Source organism: Octopus bimaculoides, chromosome 14, assembly GCF_046866305.1.
Source record: "Octopus bimaculoides isolate indiv1 chromosome 14, ASM4686630v1, whole genome shotgun sequence".
Lineage (NCBI taxonomy): Eukaryota > Metazoa > Mollusca > Cephalopoda > Octopoda > Octopodidae > Octopus > Octopus bimaculoides.
Window position 1 is genome coordinate 28,175,542 of NC_142941.1, and position 22,500 is coordinate 28,198,041.

The following is a 22,500-nucleotide window of genomic DNA, read 5'->3' on the forward strand; positions in this document are numbered from 1 at the left end:
TCATGTATAAATTGGTAGGAAAAATAAGGATGCATGAGAGTTGAGAGTTTTGTTAGGTTTAAAAAAAGGGTTAAAAGTTTGTGTTAAGCAGGAAATGTGGTGTCAAAACAGGAAGTGTGTGTAAGGGGAGACAAGTGTTTTTAGTTAGGGTTATGAACTCTTTTTTTCCAAACAGGAAGTTTGTGTCTGTTCATAGAGAAATAAGGTCACTGAGGGGTGTGTGTGTTAAGAAATGGTTGGAATTTCTCTATGAAAAGATTCTCCTTGTTGATTCTTTCTTGTGTGGAGATTCTGTCTTTACATTGATAGAAAGGGAATATAATGAATTTAGGGTTTTTGTTTCTGGCGCAAGAGTCTATGTGGCCACTGAGTGGAATATGGCGGTATTGAGGGAGGTTTATTTGTTCCTTATGGACAGCTACTCTTCTACGTAATGGGAGGCTCGTCTGTCCGATATAGAAGTTTTGGCAACCTGCGCAAGTAAGGACATAAATGAGGTTACTCAAGGAACAAGAGAAATTGGTTTTAATTTTAAACTTTGTTCCTCGTTTGAAGGTAAATTCAGAGCCTTCAAGTAGGTAGGGGCAGGTGCCACAATTAGGGCGTGCACATTTTTTAACTGATGGGGGTGGAAGTGGTGTATGTAGTTTGGAATTGGTTAATAATGTTTTCAAAGATTTGTGTTGCCTTTTGCATTTAAGGACTTTGTGTGTATTAATGATATTGTTCATTTTCGGGTCTGTGGTGAGTAAGGGGAGGTTTTGTTTAATTGTGGTGAATGCTTCGATGTTATTGGGGTTATGGGTGGAGATGTATGGAAGTATTTTGGGGTTGGGTGTGTTATTATGTTGGTTGGTTTTTAGTGTGTTTTTGTCAAGTTCCTTGGCACGTTTTATTCCAAGATCTATGAGTGTGGAGGGATATCGGCGTTGTAATAGTGTTTTTTTGAGATTTTGTAAGCGTATTTCTCGAGTGGTTGGGTCAGAGACAATGGTGCAAATTCTTTTAGCTAAATTAAAGGGGATATTTATCTTGGTGTGTTTTGGGTGGCATGAGCTAAAAAGGAGGTATTGTTGTGAGTCTGTAGGTTTGTGGTAGATGTCGGTTGTGATTTGGTTATTAGGTGTTTTTATGATTAAGAGATCAAGAAAAGGGAGATGATGTTTGCTGAATTCCATAGTGAATTGAATGTTGGGATGTATGTTATTAAGAATGGATTTGAATTCTAGAAGTTTTTCATAGGGTTCATTCCATATGATGAAACAATCATCCAAATATCTTTTCCAGTTGTCCATTAAAAAGATGTGGAAAAGGTGTCCAAATTTCTGACGTGAGGTTTCATATAGTGTTAATTCAAAAAAACCCATTATGAGGTTCGCAAGGACTGGTGCAGCTTTAGTACCCATCGCGATACCACATTTTTGGCGAAAATATGTGTCTGCAAACAGGAAGTAATTGTTGGTCAGAATGAACTTAAGTGATTCTATGATGAAAGTTGTGTTGATGCGATTAGGAAATGTTTCTGGGTGTTTGTGCAGCCAGAATTTAATTGCCTCAATCGCATATTCATGAGGGATATTTGTATAAAGGTTGACCACGTCAAAAGAAACCAAGAGTGACTCCTCGTTTGTTGTTTATATATATATATATATATATATATATATATATATATATATATATATATATATATTTATATATATATATATGTATATATATTTTTATATGATGCTTGTGTGCAAACGGCTATACTCTATGGTAGTGGGACATGGGCTCTGAATGCAAAAGACGTGTAGACTGGAGAGAAATGAAGGTAGTCTTCTCAGTTGGATGTGCAACATCAGTGCACATGTATGACAAAATGCAAATGTATTATGAGAAAAGTTGGGCATAAGAAGAATCAAATGTAGCATGCAAAAGAGAAGACTACATTGGTTTAAACATGTGATTGGCATGAATGAGAACAGCTGCATAAAGAAGTGCCAATCACTGAAAGTGGATGGTACCCACAGAAGGAGACCCCAGAAGATGTGGGATGAAGTGGTAAGGATCGATCTCAGGATGTTGGGCCTCATGGAGTAAATGACAATGGACCGAAATGTCTGATGATAAGAAGTTCTTGAAAAGCCTGCCCATGTCTGCAAAGCAGAGTTCTAAAAGTGCTGTGTGTCCTACCCACATTTAACAAGAAAGCTTCTCACACACTCTACCACAACAAACCAAACTACATCGCTTCTCTTCCTCACATTTCTGCTTCATGCACTATGCTTACCTCCCACTCCCCAATCCTTCCCTCTTGGCCTTGTGCCACTGTACCATTGCTCTCCACTTGCCCCCCCGACCTGTGTGTTCCACCCACACACCTTGCCTAACTGTATTATTGCTATCTGCTAGCCCCTGTGTTCCACCCACATGTAACAAGAAAATTTTTCACTTACCCTACCCCAACAAACCAATCTGCATTTCTACATCTCTTCTTTTCCTCATACACAATGCCTAGCTCTCACTCCTCAATCCTGTCCTCACAGTCCTGTTCCTCTGTATCATTGCTATCTAGTACCCCCCCCCCGACTCTATACCTAGGTTTTCGCCAATCACTCCCCTCCTCATTCTTTAATCACACTTCATTCACAATTTCCTGCCACTTATATTATGCTATTCATACCTCAAGGCTATACTCTGGCACTTGCCACCATCTATATCTCCCTCTTCCTTTTCTCAACCATCCCATTTATATTCTGATTCCTGTCCTTCGTGAGTATGCCCAGTATTTTGCCACCATCTCTATCCTACTGTCTCCCACTCTCTCTCTCTCCATCTCCTGCACTTCCTTCACGTTGGGTAACCATGTATTTCTTCAGCAGTAACGCACCTGTTTCCGTCTTCATTCCTGAGCTCTCTCTCTCTCTCTCTCTCTCTCTCTCTCTCTCTCTCTCTCTCTCTCTCTCTCTCTCTCTATTTCTCTTTCTCTTTCTCTCTCTCTCTCTCTTATCCCAACCAGGTAACTTTGTACTTCCTCTACAGCAAGTCTCTGTCCCATTATAATCTTTCATCATCCGACACAAGATCACCTCCTCCAATACCCCCCCTCTTGAAAGTTTTTTCTTTGTTTTTGTCTTGCAAGTACTTGGTGACCCTGTCAGTGCAGATGCCACTTAAAAGCACCCAGTCCACACTGTAAAGTGGTTGGTATTTGGAAGGACATCCAGCTGTAAAAACCTAGCCAAAACTGACCTTGCCTGTGCTTGTGCCATGTCAAAAGCCCTAAGTCTACTTTGCTGAGTGGTTGCTGTTAGGAAGGGCATCCAAATGTAAAGATTCTGCCAAAACAGTCACAGAAGTTTGGCTCTAGTGAAACCATCCCACCAATGCTAGCATGGAACACGGATGTTAAACGATGATGATGATGATATATATATATATATATATAATCATTTGACATCCATATTCTGTGCTAGGTGTACTTTGGCACAGTTTCTATGGTTGGGTACCTTTCCTAATGCCAATTAATTTACAGCATGTACTGTATGCTTTTTTTCATGTCACCACCACTTGTGAGATTATCATACCACTTACAGATTTACAAAAGAGGTGGTTTTATGTTAGAAGGTGAAGGTTAAAGTATCAGAAAAGAGGACAGAGCAGAACAGGTTTCTTTTGATAAAGAAGCTACTTGACTACTCAGATTTTAGAAGAGAAGGGGAAAATGATCAGGTGGATGGGGGAAGAGATAAAAATAATGTAAATGATGTGTCAGGGTGGAGCCTTGAGGGGCAGTGTAGAAGTGATTAGGACAGAGTGGGGTGGGGCAGAGGTTGCAGGTGAGTATGGAAAAGTGAGCAAGTGGGAACAGTAGAAGGATGGGGAGGTAGGCAGCAACTGAAAGATTGGGTAGGATTTTGTAGATAAGATATGGGAGATGACCAATGATGTATTAATTGAGGAGTTAGGAGAAAGTAAGAACAGTGCTGGAAAAGGTGGAAGAGCAGCAGAGCAGTAATGATGGCACAGTAGACCAGAGACAGACAAGAGAGAGATGACATGTGGTTGGCCTGGTTACAAAATTGTTGGGGAAGGGAGAGAATGGCAGTATAGTGCATGGACAAAGTGAGAGACATATGGTGGTGGAAGAAGAGAAATGCAGTGGTGGCTCAGCGGAGGTGGAGGACAATGTAAAGTGTTTATGGAGAGATCAGTATTTAAGGGTGAAGGAGAAATAACAAGTGAAATGATTTCAAATATAAGAAAAATAAGTGGTATCAAGGAAGAGCTGCAGCTCAAGAGATGAGGGGTAGTGGGGGTGTCGTGAGGAGGAAATTGGACAAAGGACCCTGTTGTGCATATATATTGACACAGCTTTTCCAGAACTCAGTTTTGCCAAAATGGGTGAGTCTTCTTGAGAACTGGATTTCATCAGTCATCCTTGTTCTTTGTCATTAGCCCTCATCACTTCACACCACAGCCTCTTGGTCTTCCTCTTCCTCAAACTCCATCCACATTAAGTGGATACACTTCTTTATACAGCTATCCTCATCCATATGCCTCACATATCCAAACCAGGGCAGTGTTCTTTCTTGCACATTATATCTGATTCCTCTTATACTCATTTGTTGTTTTTTTCTCAGCACATTTGTATTATGTTTTTCATGTACACTTACATTGCACATCTGACAGAGTGTGCTTGCTTCATTTCTTTCTAATCTTCTCAAAATCTCAGCATTTAAGGCCTATATCTTATTATCATGTAGTATTGCAGCTCTAAAACAAGCTTCATACAATCTGCTCTTTACTCTGAGGGAAAAGACCTTTGTTGCTACCAGCAATAGTATCTCCGTAATCGTTTTCCAGCACATTCTTACTGTGGTTACTTTATATTCAGAGCAATCATCTCCATTACTAATTAAGCTTCTTCAGTAAAAAAAGCTATCAGGTACTTCTAGTAAGTCATTTTGGAATTTATGAAAGACTTTTTCAGGCTTGTTCATAGTCCATACTGCTTCAGTGCATCTATCACATATGAAGCTTACATTCTCTGATTGTTTACCTGTGATTCCACTACACCACTTGTGTGTTCATAGCCTGCATTGGGTACAGCACATGGCGCTTATACCTATTCCTTTTTCTACATATTAAACAAAGCCATTTTCCCTGAAGATACCTTGGTCTTGTATTGTTTCATACTTATTACAACCCTAGTTTCTGCTAAGTATACCTTGAGGCCTTTTGATTCTAGGTTTAGCTTCTATGCCTGGAATTTCCTTTCTAATTCCCATATAAATTAAAATATGAAAACTAGATCATCAGTGTATAGGATTTCCCATGGACATCCAGTCTTAAGTTCCTCTGTGATATCCTGTAAGAATATGGTGCATAAGAGAGGGCTGAGGAGTTAACTTTTCATCTTCCATTTTAGACAGTCATGTACCTATTTATCTTCCCTAACAACTCTGTCATTTATTCCCTTTCTTCTCCTCCTCTTCCTCTATTCCTGATCCTTCTCTGTATAGCCTTTATTCATTGCCTCCCACCAAGCACTTATCCTACAACTCTAATGTTAACTCCCTGTATCTTCATTTTACTCACTCTTTTCCTCTCTCTATACAGTGTAAAGCATGATTGGAGAAATCAGTCAACCAACTGTATTATGGTTTACACTCTCTGTCAGAACATTGAACAGTTTCCCCCTTTTGAATTTGTGTGAAGGTAAACATCATCAGCTGATGTTTCAAAGGTGTGCTTCAGCATGACAGTGAAGAAGACTACAAACGTAGTAGGGGCAAGCTTACAACCCTGTTTCACTCCACTACAAATGCTGAAGTATTCTGAGCAAGAGCTTTCCAACTGAATGATGCCTTTTATGTTTGTGTGGAATGACTGAATAATCCTGAGTAACCTGAAGAGCACCCAGTCTTGACTAGAATTTCAATTAGACCATCTCTTCACACAAGTTTAAAGGCCTTCATGAGATTAGAAAAGCAATGTAGAGCAACTGTCTTTCTTTTCTACATTTTTCTTGTACTTGAAAGGAGATCATGTCATTTGTGGAACATTCTAGTTTGAAGCCACACAGATTCAACATATGCTCTTTCAGTTATTTTCTGCAATCTGTTTAGGACCAAATGAGAAAAGACTTTCTCAATGATACTCAGCAAACAGACTCCTCTGTGGTTGTTGCAATCACTTCAATCTCCTCTGTCCTTGTACAGTAAAACAATATTGCAGTCTCATGGCACCACTCCCTTCTTTCAACTTTGGTACAGCAGTTTGTGTCAGTGGAACAACAGGATGCACTTTGTACACTTGATACCCTCTAATGGAATGATATCCAGTCTTTGTGCTTTGACAGTGGGTAGTCAATCAGTGGTTTTAGTCACTCTGCAGCAATCAGCAATGCATCTTCTTCTTCCATCACCGGCAGGTATTCCATGGTGTACAGTGCATTGTCTAAGATGGTGTTTTCTGTGAGGCAGAGTTCAGAATAATGCTTCTCTCATATAACCATCTGCTTGCCTTTATCTTTGATGGTCTCACCCGTTATGATTTTCATTGATGCTGTCTTGCTCATATCCTTTTTTATCCTCTCATATTCATGGCACTCCATCGGTTGCGACAATGAGGGTTCCAGTTGATCCAATCAATGGAACAGTCTGCTCATGAAATTAATGTGCAAGTGGCTGAGCACTCCACAGACACATGTACCCTTAATGTAGTTCAGGGAGATTCAGCATGACACAGAGTATGACAAGGCTGGCCCTTTGAAATACAGGTACAACAGAAACAGGAAGAAAGAGTGAGGGTAAGTTGTGGTGAAAGATTACAGCAGGGTTCGCTACCCCCCCCCCCCATCAACTGCCGGAGCCTCACAGAGATTTAGGTGTTTTTACTCAATAAACACTTACACTACCCAGTCTGGGAATTGAAACCGTGATTCTATGACCACAAGTGCACTGCCCTAACCACTGGGCCATTGTGCCTCCACAGATGTAATCTGTGTTATATAATAATTAAATACATATGCAAAACTGTAGCCAAACGCGACTTGCAGAATCTGGTTGTTCACTGGGCTTTGCATTTTGCTGTTATTAGTTCTTACATAGTTGCTTGGGAGGGATAGTATTTATGTTCAAGCAATGCATCAAGCATTGCTTTGATAGCTGTGGTGAGCTTGCTTGAGTTTCCTTCAAACCAATCCTATATCTTGGTCTATTTCTTACCAATGACCCTCAGTATAGAACAGTGGATGGTGTCCCTGAGAGAATCTCATCTGTACATCTACATCAATGCACCACTTGTCAAGTGGATTTCATATGTGGCATCTTTTTGGTTGAAGTCTAATGTTGCTGCAAACCAAAGAATGATTCATCTTACAGTCAGCTCACTGGAAGGATCAAATCATAAATAAATATCTCAAGTGGCAGTGTTTTGTGAGTATCTGTTCCAGCTGATGTGAGTGTTTGATGTGGGCATGTTTCCAAGACATTTTATGTTGGTCTTTATTTTGGAAGTAATTGTAAATGACACAGTCAAAACTCAAGCAGCTACTGCCTGTTGTTACTCATGCTACCTGTTCACGTTACTCATTGCAGCTTTGCCAGGAGTCGTGGTTGGCACTCACTCACTCTAGCACTGTAATTTTCAAGCAGCTGTAGCTATTCTTGGTTTAGGATCTGAATAATTCTTGAGAATTGATCTTTGCATTTTGTGTAGAGTAGAGGGTTAGAGTATTAATGCTAACAAGGTTGACAGACCCATCAAATGTATGTACATATGTATGTATATGTGTTTGTGTGTATATATGTTTGTATGTATATGTTTGTGTGTATGTATGATTTATATATTATATCTATATATCTATACACTCATTTATTACCTACTCCAAATAGCTTTGCAAGTTCTAATAAATTTAATTTAATCGAAGTTAAAATAACAGAGGACTATATTACATTCTACCCTATGAAAATTAGAAAAATGCCAATAGCACATACACTGATTGCAGCAGCTCAGGTAGCCTTCTTTAATTGTGCAGGTTTATAAAAATAACCTAATTAATGATAACCTAATAAAAGTTGACCATTCTACTAATCACTCTTTCAGTATCAAACATTGGTTTCCAATGCAAACATCTTCAGTGAGGTTGACATAAACACAAAAATAGCAATAAACAGTATGAACGATGATCAGTTACCTTGAAATCTTAATGGAACAATTAATAATACACTTAAAATTTATGACTGTAGGAATGATAATGTTTGCCTGTTAAATGATAATTGTCTTGTCAAAGTATAGTATACAAATGTAGGGTAATTAGATGGACATGTACTAAGAAATAAATTGACTCTAAAGCCAACGTTTGTAAAAACAGATTTTATGCATGTATGCACCCATTTAGAAATCTGAGATTACTGCACTCAAGTTCATTAGCTATGATACATATGGCATGTCAAAAATTTAAACATTCAGTATAAGCTGAGGGAGGCTGTGATGATGCTAGTACTGGTACTGGTACTGGTGGTAGGGGTGTAGGAGCATCATAAAATTCACAACTCCATAGCAAGGAAAACAGAGGGCATGCCAATTATTTTGCCATAATTTGAGAAATGGTGTATTAGAGAAATACACCATTTCTCAATAAATATAATGAAGTGATAGTTAATTGCAGTCTTAGAATTCTTTGCACTTTTAAATTCTTTGAAAAATAGGAGAATTAAGATAATTTTACAATTCAAATACTAGGATAGAATCTGCTTCTATTTTCACTAATTGTTTATAGCTTTATATCTGTTAATGCCGTTTCTGTTCATTAAATAATACTTCATTGAAATTTTATTTTGTATCCATGTGCACATTTGAGTACTTTTTTAAATATCTATATAACCTTTTGTATTGCCATGCATTGTTGTGTATATCAATATCATAATCTTCATTATTTAACATCCATTCTCCATGTTGGCATGGATTGTAAGTTGCACCAGGCTCCAACTGTTTTGGCATGGTTTCTATGGCTGGATGCCCTTCCTAATGCCAACCACTTTACAGAGTGTACTGGGTGCTTTTTATGTGGCACTAGCATGGGAGATTTCTATGTGACACCAGCACAGGTGCTTCTACATGGTGCCAGTACATGTGCTTTTCACATAGCACCAGATCAAATGCTTTTTACCTGACACCAGCACCATGTGGTTACCAATCAGTTTGCAAGACAAGGACCTCTCAACTGAGAGAGAATTGGAACCAAAAGAAGTGGCCATGTGCCAAGCAAGAAGATGGAGAAGGTTGGAGGCACAGGAATAGCTGTCTTGCTACAGAAGAGATACTTGGCTACCACAGGAGAACAAGGAAGAAGTAGGGTTGGGAGAGAGTTAGAGAGAAAGATAGTGACAGTCAGAGTGAGAGAGAGAGAGAGGGGGCCTACCCACAGGGAACAGTGGTTGGGAATACAAGTTGTACAAAGGGGATAGAAGAGATATTCCATAAAGTGTAAGGAGAGACAGAGATAGCAAGTAATGGTGAGAGGAATTGGAGTGGCTGGGAGGTGGGTATGGTAGATATGTAAAGGTATGGAAAGTGTAGGGGTAGGCTTGTGGGGGAGTGTGGAGAGACCTGCAGTTAACGGTGGGTGTTGTGGGGGAGTTTTGGGCAGAGAACAGAATTACATGTGTGTGTGAGGAAAAGGTGGGATATGGCCATAAAGGACATGCCTGTATGTATGGCCATGATTTTACTTAGTTTTATGGGTCTTGCCAAGCACAACAAATCATCAGAAGTCTCAGTCTCTTGTTATTTCTTCTGTTGAGGTTCAAAATCCAAATATCATTTCTCCCCACTTCATCCCACATCTTCCTGGATCTACTCCTTCCACCAATTCCCTCCACAATTAGAGATTAGCACTTCTTTATGCAGCTATCGTCATCCATACAACATTACATAGCCATACCAATGCAGTTTTCTCTCTTGCACACTATATCTGGCACAACTTATACCCACTCTTTCATATATGCACACTGACATTACCCATCAGGCAGAGCATGTGTATATGAGAGCGTATAGATATATGTATGAATGCTTATATATACTGTATTATTTTATGAGATTCTGATAAATTTAATTTAGTTATTACTACTTATTAATTATTTTTTAATAATATATATGTATACATGTGTGTGCGTGTGTATGTACACACACATATAGTTATAATAGCACAAGAATTGATTTTATATTCCTTGAATATTCTACATTTTAATTATCCCCCTTCCCTTCACACATGCACATAATTCTGTCCTCTGACAAAACTCACCAACAACCTTTCTCCCTAAAATCCCCACCACTCACTGCAGGCCCCATCAGTTCTTCTCGCTATTTCTTGCTATCTCTAGATATCTCCCCTCACACTCTTATGGAACATGTCCTCTGTGAACTACTTACACTCACCCCCACTGTTCCCTATAGTTAGGCCCTCTTTATCTCACTCTGATTGTCCCAGTCCTTCTCTATCTATCTATCCCTCTGTCTGTCTCTCTCTCTCTCTCCTACCTCCCTCTGCTTCTTTGCCTTACTGGGATAGCCAAGTATCTACTCTGTAGCAAGACAACTATCCCTGTCCCTCTATTATACTTCAACCTCTCGCCTAGCACACATCCACTTCTCTTTGTTCCTTTCCTTCTCTCAGCTGAGAAGCCCTTTTTTTGCAAGCTTATTGATGACCTGCAGGTGATGGTGCCACATAAAAAAGCCGCTATACTGGAACCACATAAAAAGCACCTGTGCTGGTACCACATAAAAAGCACTCAGTACACTCTGTAAAGTAGCTGGCATTAGGAAGGACATCCAGCCATAAAAACCATGCCAAGACAGACAATTGGAGCCTAGCACAGCTCTCCTGCTTGCCAGCTCCTCTCAAACTGTCCAACTAATGCCAGCATGGAAAGCAAACGTTAAATGATGAGGATGAGGATGAGGAGGATAACAACAATGATGACAACAATGACAATGACTTCTAAAAAATATACAAAATACAAAGAAATAACTTAATTCTAACAAAATGTATATTTCTGTATGTTTGTGAGAGTAAGTAAACATAAATATTTTTACTTGCAACCTGCTACTAAATCAATTGATAGTGTAAAACACTTGACAATAAACTCTGGGTAACAGACAACAGTATCAAATTACTAAATAGATGGTAAGTTGTGCAGTCAGCCACCCTAATGACTTTAGGGAAGACACTTTCTAACAGATGTACGATTTTGGAGGCATAAAGATTTGTTATTTGTTCATTTATTTTTTTAAGACATGTAATATCTGCACAATTCTCTATATTTGTCATTTGTCATAAAGTTGAAAATGTTGCTGAAAAATTATTGTTTGTCCTTATAATTTAATTAGTATGGCCATGTGTGAAAAAAGTATTTCATTCTATTTTGTTGTTATATTTTTTCATATTTAAATTAATTAGGAAGTGTGAAATCACTAATTTTTTTAGGGTTGATTGCACTTCCAAGAATGACCAGATTCTTTTACTGCAGGATAAAAGTTATAACTTCATTTTTTTTACCATTTCCTCTTCTTTTTCTACTGAGGTTACCATGTTTCTCTTCTGCAATAAGGTCTGTTTCTGTCTCTAGCCACTTCCTTCAGCCCACCTCTGCTGAGGAATCTAGCAAGTTACCTCATTATTGCTAGTGTCATGTAAAATAGTACCTACTTCACTTTATAAAGTGGTTGGCATTAAGGACATCCAATCATCAAAAAGCTTTACACAATCTGTTGGCTCTCTGGCTCCTGTTAAACCACTGAGCCTATACCAGCATGGTAAACAGACATTATACAACATAGGCTCTCAAAATGGGTGCTACCACCCCACCCTCCAGTGGGCCTTACCACACCCTGGTGGGTGTTGAGAGGGTCCAGGTGGGTGCTGGTGTCTAGTGGAGTGGTGCGGTAGAGAAAAGGAGGCATTGGGAGGAAAGCAGTGGGTTGGGGGACGCTATGAATTTATAATATTATTATAGTATTGTATACTTGAAGCATTTAACGAAATAGAAGGGGATATAGCATCATACAACGTGGAAGACAATTGGAGATTTCTGCGGGACAACCTGTTGAAAGCCACCGACCAGATTTGTGGGTGGTGTAAGGTCCCCTCCCAACCCAGAGTAACGTGGTGGTGGAACAAGGAGGTAGACAGGGCTATTAGACAAAAGAAACAAGCTTGGAAGGACTGGAAGAACGGTGGTAGCAGGGAATTGTACCAATGTGCCAGAAGGGAGGCTAGGCGACAGGTTTATTTAGCCAGAGGGGAAGCAGATAAGGAAAGATTTGCCAATGTTCTGCGCCGTGAGGACCAAAGACTCGAGGTATTTCGGGTTGCAAGACAGTGTAGGAGAGAGAATAGTGATGTTGTAGGAGAGAAATGTGTTCGCATGGATGATGGTACGCTTGCATTAAATGAGGATGCAAAGAAAGAGGTCTGGAGATGCCACTACGATAGATTGCTTAATAAAGAGAATGAATGGGAGAAAGAGAGCCTGCCTTATGTCGACCCAATAGAGGGACCAGCTATCCGAGTTGATAGTACCAGGGTAGATAAAGCAATTAAGAGTATGAAGACCGGGAAAGCCCCCGGCCCATCAGGAATCACTGCAGAGATGCTCAAAATATCTGGCAGTGTTGGCTATAGCCTAGTCACCCGTATTACGAACCAGGTGATACACGAAGGAGTCATACCCTATGACTGGTGTAGCAGCATCATAGTCAACTGCTACAAAGGTAAAGGGGACGCTTTAGATACAAATAATTACAGAGGCATCAAGCTGTTAGATCAGGTTATGAAAGTTACAGAGAGGGTCATAGCCCAACTAATTAGGGAGTGAATCAATTTAGATGAGATGCAGTTTGGGTTCGTGCCAGGTAAAAGCACTACTGATGCCTTATTTCTAGTGAGACAGTTGCAAGAGAAATACCTAGCCAAGGATAAACCTCTGTACCTGGCTTTCGTTGACATGGAGAAAGCCTTTGACAGGGTCCCCCGATCCCTTATCTGGTGGTCAATGAGGAAACTTGGGATAGAAGAATGGCTAGTGAGAGCTGTGCGAGCCATGTACAGAGATGCGGCCAGTAAGGTGAGGGTTGGAAATGAGTACAGCAATGAATTCCGGGTAGAGGTAGGGGTCCACCAAGGTTCCGTCCTCAGCGCCCTATTATTTACCATAGTCCTCCAGGCAATCACAGAGGAGTTCAAGACAGGTTGCCCCTGGGAGCTCCTCTATGCTGATGACCTTGCCCTAATTGCGGAGTCACTATCAGAACTAGAGGAGAAGTTTCAGGTGTGGAAGCAAGGTCTAGAATTGAAGGGCCTTAGAGTCAACCTAGCTAAAACCAAAATCCTAATAAGTAGGAAGGTAGATAAAACACAAACCCCTTCAGGTAGATGGCCCTGCTCAGTATGTAGAAAAGGAGTAGGTAGTAACTCTATAAGATGTACCCGGTGCAAGCTATGGACACATAAGAGGTGCAGCAACATCAAAGGCAGGTTAACTAGCAAGTTAGTTTTTGTTTGTGGCAGATGTTCAGGTGCAATAAAGACTGCAAACAAACAGGAAACAACTTCTATCTCATTCCAGGGTGAAAAACTAGAGGTAGTCGATAGCTTCCGCTATCTGGGCGACCAAGTTAGTAGTGGGGGTGGGTGCGCTGAAAGTGTAGCTGCTAGAATAAGAATAGCCTGGGCAAAGTTTAGAGAGCTCTTACCCCTGCTGGCGACAAAGGGACTCTCACTCAGAGTAAAAGGCAGACTGTATGACGCATGCGTACGAACAACCATGCTACATGGCAGTGAAACATGGGCTGTAACTGCTGAGGACATACGTAAGCTCGCAAGGAATGAAGCCAGTATGCTCCGTTGGATGTGTAATGTCAATGTGAATACCCGTCAGAGTGTAAGTATCTTGAGAGAAAAGCTGAACATTAGAAGCATCAGTTGTGGCGTGCAAGAGAGACGATTGCGCTGGTATGGACATGTGGTGAGAATGGAGGAGGATAGCTGCGTGAAAAAGTGCCACACCCTAACAGTTGAGGGAACCCGTGGAAGAGGTAGGCCCAGGAAGACCTGGGCTGAGGTGGTGAGGCAAGACCTTCGTACATTGGGCCTCACCGAGGCGATGACTACGGACCGAGACCTTTGGAAATGGAAATGGGCTGTGCGTGAGAAGACCCGGCAAGCCAAGTAAGATCGTTGCCAGTGCCCCTGGACTGGTTCTTGTGCGGGTGGCACATGAGATGCACCATTTTGAGCGTGGCCGTTGCCAGTACCGCCTGACTGGCTCCTGTAGGATTTTCGAGCGAGATCGTTGCCAGTGCCCCTGGACTGGCTTGTGCGGGTGGCACATAAAAGACACCATTTCGAGCGTGGCCGTTTTCGTGCGGGTGACACGTAAAAGCACCCACTACACTCTCTGAGTGGTTGGCGTTAGGAAGGGCATCCAGCTGTAGAAACTCTGCCAAATCAGACTGGAGCCTGGTGTTGCCATCCGGTTTCACCAGTCCTCAGTCAAATCGTCCAACCCATGCTAGCATGGAAAGCGGACGTTAAACGATGATGATGATGATGATGATATATATTAGATATCAAATGATTCATAGTATATATAAATTAGTAAAATATAAAATATTTATTTACACATAAAATAGGTGTGGGAACACTGTGGGTATTATGTAGTCATGAGGAGGGCAGTGGCCCAAAAAGTTTGAGAACCTCTGTTATACAATGACGATGACAATGATGGCAGTGAGGTCTAGTGACTGGTGGAGGCCAGTGACTTGCAGCAGTGGTTGGTGACAGAGGTTGGTAGCTGGTGACAGAGGTTGGTAGCTGGTGACAGAGGGTGACAGCCAGCAACAGCATTGCCTCTATTGCTGCTGGATATAATCTAAATGAAAATTAACATTTAATTCATGATCATTAGTCCAACGAAATATATTTTGACTGACTAAAGTTTATCACTCTCAGATTTAACTGTAAATTCTTTATTTTTAAGTGACCACACACAGCTTCTTTAACTTGTCACTCTCTGGAATATTATTGAATGAAAATTATGTATTCTGTTAAACACTATATACATGTTTAATAAAGCTTTACAATGATAGAAACCTTCAGAGCAAAGTCGCTCTTCGAGAGATGAGAGAAAACATAATAAAACTATTCTCTAGTAACAGGAAGTGTACTTACACTGGAAATAATGGAAAAATATTAACATATCATTTTAAGTTCCTAAAAGAAACTAACATTTGTTGTTGGAGTTGTAGCAGAAAATTTCAGTTATCCCTTGGAAAATCAATATTACCAACAGAAAGCTACTTTTCAACTGTACAAAGGAAAGACAGTTCTTTAAAAAAATTAAATTTTGTTAAAAAAATAATCTTAGATTATTCATTCAGCAGTTTGTAGTTTATTGTTGTTTATTCTAAAGAGATTAGGGGGTCCAAGTAGGGTTGGTATAATCTATGAAGAATCAAATATATTGTTTGTAATGTCATTGTTGTAGCTTCTTTCTGTTAACCAGATATGATAGTTATGATTGCTTAAATTATGTTTGTGAGAGATTTTATTTTAACTGTTTCTTCTATGAGTATAGGGAATTTTGTGGAGAAGTTGTACATAACTTCTAAACTTTTTGTCTCTTGTGTTATTTTTTGTTGAGTATGATACTTAGTTGTGTTTGATGTTCTTTGGTATTGATAGTAAGAACAAAGGCAGTGGATTTGGTGAGTGTTACTTTAAGTCTGTTGTTGTGGAGCCAGGCTTTGATATAATTGATGTAGGCTTGAGGCTGTTGTACAACCAGGACTGGGGAAGGAAGTGAAGACATCTCTAACATATGAGACTGTTTTGTGGAAATTTGGGTAAGTGGTGTATGTGAAGGTTGAAAAAGTGAGTAAGAGGATGGATCCTTGTGGTACTCCATTCAGAAAATTATAGGTGCTCAGAGTATTGTTCTTGAACATTCCATAGACTTTATAATGTCTTGAATTCTTGTTTACTAGTTAGCATTTTGTGTTGTTTCTTAAAGTGATGTTAAGTATTTTTGTGTGAATGGAAAGCAGGGAACACAGTTGAAAGCTTTGCTTAAATCAGTGATTGTTAGAATGGTAAGTGTACTGAGTTTTTTGTTTTTGAAACCAGCATTTATTTTCTGAAGGAGATTTGTGTGCTGTGTAGTGGGTATGGTAATCTGAATCCATACTGATTTATTGGTCAGTGGTACCAAAGATTTGTCATTCTATAATTTTTTAGCATGAATGAGGGAGTGATGGGTCTTTCAATGCTATTTCACTTGGATTTTTGTTGAGATTCAGAATTATTATAATTTTGCCTTATATGAGGTAGGAGAAGGTTAGATACATTAGAGTGATGGACAGAATGTGTTGCATTATTTGTTCTGACCCTCGGTTCCTGTTGCTGGTGGTGGTGGTGATGTATCCTTTTGAAGTTGATAAAAAATGTACCATTTCTGGGCAGTGGACTGGTGGAACTGTTTGAAGATCTAGCAAAATAGTGTCATATTTGTTCTTACTCTTTTCACTCTAACAGCAGTGCCTACAACAACTCTAATGCTAAGCTGTTTCAACCTAAATTATTGAATTTTTCTCTAGATAACATGAATGGCAGGGAGAAGGGAGACTTTTATGCACAGGTAACTATCGGTTTTCCTGAAAAAAACACCCTGCCTAGTCCTGCATCCACATGAGCAGATGTATGTTCAACACTGACCAATGGAAGCCCTAAAAAAATTTTCCCAGCTTCCAGATCTGGTATTTGGCAACATTATTTTGTATAACTAATTGTATAACTAATTGTATACAGTGAGTTTTTTAGGTCCAAATGTTTTAGGTGTTTGTTTGTGAATTTGTCTAGTTCTGAGGATTTTGAGTTTTTCACTTTTCTTATTGCCTTTTGGGTGAGATCAAAATCAGAGCCCAGGTGGAAAGTGTGTATTTTTCATTTTGTGTTCTTGTGTAAAGTTTTTCTTAATGGTTGAGTTTTGAAAACTGTTAGCTTGGAGTTGCAGTGTGTTATTGAGATATGGAATGTGGTGTAATTAATGTTGTTGTTGTTCTTGCTGTTGCTGGTGGTGATGGTGGTGTATCATGTGCTACAGTTTTGTGTTTTCCAATGGTTTATTTGTTTTTATCATTTTTTTATTTATATATTTATTCATTTTTATTTCCTTGTTTGGTTTTTGATGCTGATTTTTTATTTCAGTTGTATGTGGTTTTGGAGTATTTGAGATTGGCTATTTCTGGTGTGTAATTAGGGTTGTATTTTTATGTTTCCTTGTAGGGTGTGTATTTTGGATATGTCTATAATTATTTTTAATTGTATATACTGATGTGTCTATGTTGGTGATTGTAGTGCTGTCAGATTCTAAAGCCTTTAATTCTGTTTCTTTATTGAACTCATTCCATTATGTTGTTCTGGAGGTTTTAAAAGAATTTTTGTTGGCTTCATTGATGAGTTGTAATGATAAATAATAGGTGATTCAAGGAAGGTTGAGCTAAGAGATGATCTTCCAACTTGGCTAGAGATGCAGAAACTCTGAGTAAGAACTGACTAAAACTATGATAATTCAACCAATTTTTGGCAGCATAGAAAATGGAAATAAAACGATAATGACGATGACGACCATCAAATATATATATATATATATATATATATATATATATATATATAAATGAAATATTCAAACACTGAGATTTGAAGTTAGATGTCACTACTGTTCATATCATCTGTGGATAAATTCAAAATTTGATGATATCACCAGTAGTAGCATGGGTGGAACGCAGTTATGATAGCTTTAAGGAGCTATGAAATTTGCACGAAGCGTAATGATGCTTAATGAGCATCTACCTGCTAGAAATATATATATATATATATATATATATATATATATATATATATATATATATATATATATATATATATATATATATATATATATATATATAGGTTATGAGGGTAGTGATTCATTAACACTGTATAAACTCTATACTTGGAATGACCAATTCTAAAGACTATTGGATTTTACTCATTAGATATTGGAATCTTATATGTATACCATTCTGCCTAAATAATGGATTTATAAATACAATATCCCTGCATATCTCACATCTATTTTCATTCCTCCAATTCACTCTCTATTTTATATCTTATCTAAATTAACTATTGCTTAACTATCCTCTCATACCATCTCCGATGAAGGGATATAGTAAATATCCCGGAAACGGCTGTAAGACCTTCTATTTATAAATGTTCTGAAATCTACACAGCCTTGGTTTTTTTATCTCATTACAAAAAGTAAATCTTTATATATATATATATCATCATCATCATCGTTTTACATCCAGTTTCCATGCTGGCATGGGTTGGACGGTTTGACTGAGGACTGGTAGCCAGTGGCTGCACCAGGCTCAATCTGATTTGGCTAAGCTTCTACAGCTGGATGCCCTTCCTAATGCCAACCACTCCAAGAGTGTAGTACGTGCTTTTATGTGCCACCAACACAAGGGCCAGTCAGGCGGTTCTGGCAGTGACCACGTTCAAAAGGTGTTTTTACGTGCTATCGGCTCAGGAGCCAGTCTGGCAGCACTGGTAATGACCACGCTCGAATGTTGTTTTTCACGTGCCACCAGCACAGGAGCCTATCTGTGGCCCTGGCAATGATCACATCTGGATGTGCTTTTAACGTTCCACTGGCACAAGTGCCAATCAGGCGGTACTGTCATTGGCCACATCAGTGATTTTAATTTGTTTGCACTTGCCTCAATGGGACTTCACAAGCAAAGTTCATTGTCCAATGAATGAGGGGTACTCATAAGTGGGCCAGTTACACCCCATGTTCGGATGTGCTTTTAACGTTCCACTGGCACGAGTGCCAATCAGGCGGTACTGTCATCGAGCACGTCAACAATTTTGACTTTGATTTCACTTGCCTCAATAGGTCTTCACAAGCAAGGTTTATTGTCCAATGAATGAGGGATATTCATAAATGGGCTGGTTACACCCACTGGTATAGGCCATAGGCTATGGTCTCACTTGGCTTGTCGAGTCTTCTCAAGCACAGCATAACTCCAAAGGTCCTGGTTACTAGTCATTGCCTTGGTGAGGCCTAATGTTCAAAGGTTGTGCTTCACCACCTCATCCCAGGTTTTCCTGGATCCACCTCTTCCACAGGATTCCTCAACTGCTAGGGTGTGACACATTTTCATACATCTTTCCTCATTTATTCACAACACATGACCATACCAGTGCAGTCGTCTCTCTTGCACACTACATCTGATGCTTCTTAAATCCAACTTTTCTCTCAGGGCGTTTACACTCTGTCGTGTATGCACACTGACATTACACATCCCAGCAGAGCATACTGGCTTCATTCCTTGCAAGCTTACTCATGTCCTCAGCAACCATGGCCCATGTCTCACTGCCATGTAGCATGGCTGTTTGCACACATGCATCATACTGTCTACCTTTTACTCTGAGCGAGAGGCCCTTTGTCACTAGCAGAGGTAGGAGCTCTCTGAACTTTGCCCAGGCTATTTTCTTATCCTAGCAGCTACACTTTCAGAGCATCCACTTTTTCTACTGACTTGGTCCCTTAGTTAACAGAAGCTATCAACTACTTCTAGTTTTTCTCCCTGGAATGTGACAGAAGCTGTTCTCTGCACATTTTCAGTGTTTATAACACCTGAGCATTTGCTATATACAAAAGCTATCTTCCCAGTTAGCCTCCCTTTGATTTGTCCATAGCTTACACTGGGTACATTTTATGGAGTTTCTACTTATGCCTTTTCTACAGATTGAGCAGGGCTATCTACCTGAAGGGATTTGTGATTTGTCTGCCTTCCTACTTATTAAGATTTTGGTTTCAGCTAGGTTGACTCTAATGCCATTCGATTCTAATCCTTGCTTCTACACCTGAAACTTTTCCTCTAGTTCTGATAGTGACTCAGCAATTAGAGCAAGGTGATATATATATATATATATATATATATATATATATATATATATATATATATATATATATATATACATACATACATACATACATACATACATACATACATACATACATACATACATATATATAGGTGCAAGTTTGACTGTGTGGTAACAAGCTTGCTTCCCAATCACAGGTTCAGTCCCACTGTGTGGTACCTTGGGCAAGTGTTTTCTACTATGGCCTTGTGCCAACCAAAGCTTTGTGAGTGGAATTGGCAGATGAAGACTGAAATAAAACTATATTATTTACATTTAATGGATATTTGTCCTCATCTTGTTTGTTGTTAACACAACTTTTCAGCTGATATACCCTCCAGCCTTCATCAGGTGTCTTGGGGAAATTTCAAACCTGGTTTCTCATTCCCAGGGTATTTTTTGATGTTGTTATTGTTGTTATTATTATTATTATTATTATTATTATTATTATTATTGGTCACCGAGCTCTTAACCACTTCTAACTCCAAGATTCCAACTTCAATTCTAAGCAGTGACCTGAATAATAATAATGATGATAATAATGATGATAATAATAATGATAATCTTAATGATGATAATAATAATAATAATAATAATAATAATAATAATAATAATAATAATAATAATGACAACAACATCGAAAAATAACTTAGGAACGAGAACCCAGGTTCAAAATTTCCCCAAGACACCTGATGAAGGCTGGAGGATATATCAGCTGAAATGTTGTGCTGACAACAAACAAGATGAGGACAAATATCCGTCAAATGTAAATAATGTACATAATTCCTCAGCTCTTAAATATAGAACTGAAATAAACCTTTTGTATGTATATGTTTGTGTTTGTCCTCCACTATTGCTTGACAATTGGTTGTGGTTTTTTTACATCTCTGTAACTTCGCAGTTCAGCAAATAGCAACCAATAAAATAAGTACTTGACTCAAAACAAAATTTCATACTGGGGTCAATTCATTCAAATAAAAAAATTCTTCAAGGCTGTGCTCCAGCAGGGCCACTGTCTGAAGACGGATAAAAGATATGTAGCCAGGCAGGCAGGCAGGCAGGCAGGCAGGCAGGCAGATATGTATTTATTCATTTATTTATATTTTTAGATGTTTATGTGTGTGTATTTAGAAATGGTAATATTTCTTTTTGTCTTTTTCAGAATTTTAACATTCTAAATACAAATGAAGGTCAAGTGTTTGTGGCAGTACACCATGAAAAGGACTTTGTAAACTGCTACTTATCTGAACCCACTGGTCAATTCTATGTGTTAACTTTACCAAATATTGTTGCAGTTACTGTGAAAGGGCGCTTTCAAGTAGACTTATATCAAGTAAGTTATCAGCTTCAATTATATACTTCCATTCTGTTTCATGGCTTCCAATCTCCATAAAAGTATTAGAACAACTGACTCTGGATAATTGTTCTCGAGCAATTGTGCCAAAGACAACTTCCTAAATTAAACCTTCTACACCACAACTCCAATCCATACCACCATCTCCAACAAAATTTATACTCCACCACCACCACCACCACTTACTACACAGTATTCTACCAACTATAAAACAGAATTCCATCACCATCACTGCTACCTACAACACAATTTTCTACCAACTATAAAACAGTACTTCACCACTGTACTTTGTTATCCAGGACACTTCAATTCTACTTCTAATTTACAATTCACAAACATTCCAAAAAACTAGTAACTTGTAATAGCCAGAAATGAAACTTCAAGTTTGAACAAATATACATTTCTATCAATTTATATACAATACAAACTTCTGCAAAGCTTCTCTTTAACAACTTCTACACCAAAGGTATTCTTCGACACAAACCAATAGTAGAAACCACCTCATGAAGTGATTCTAAGTATGATCTTGTCTATAACAATTGTTCAGCAGAGAAGTGAATTTCTTAACCACACAACCATGCAGAAGTTGATGAGAATAATGTTGAGGATGACAGCAATGAAACCAAAACACACACACACACACACACACACATACATACACTGAAAAAAAGGAACTGGTTAAAAGCAATAAAAAGATATAGTACTTGTATAATGGAGTGACAGAGAGTGAGAACATTCCAGTTAGCCAATTCTATTTTGAATCTGAAACAGAATTTAATAGATGTGTGAATTGTATTTTCCCATTGGCTCTTTAACAGATTTCCCCACCCTGAAAACTACATGAAGCATCACCACTGCCACCAACATTAATAATAGCAACACTAATAACCACAACAACAACAACAATAACCATGATGACAACAACAACATTAGTACCATTAGTACTAGTATTACCATCAACATCATAACTGATATATATGCATAACTGTCTACATATATGTTGGAATATATAGAATAAATGTGTACTTGAATATTAAATGTGGGTTGTGTATGCATGTTTGTTTGTGTGTGTGTGTGCATGCATGTTTAAATGTATGTCTGTATACATACACACACACACAAA

General features: G+C 38.8%; 1 protein-coding gene across 4 annotated transcripts in view; it reads left to right on the top strand.

The window, feature by feature from the left end:
- Positions 1-22,500, top strand: part of LOC106878084 (VPS10 domain-containing receptor SorCS3) — a 1,080,069-nt gene that overhangs the window by 803,804 nt on the left and 253,765 nt on the right. For all 4 annotated transcript variants that reach the window (XM_089362577.1, XM_052972785.2, XM_089362576.1 and 1 more), the window contains one exon: positions 21,186-21,356. In XM_089362577.1, coding sequence (XP_089218703.1) covers positions 21,186-21,356 — 171 coding nt within the window. The remainder of the gene's footprint in view (positions 1-21,185; positions 21,357-22,500) is intronic.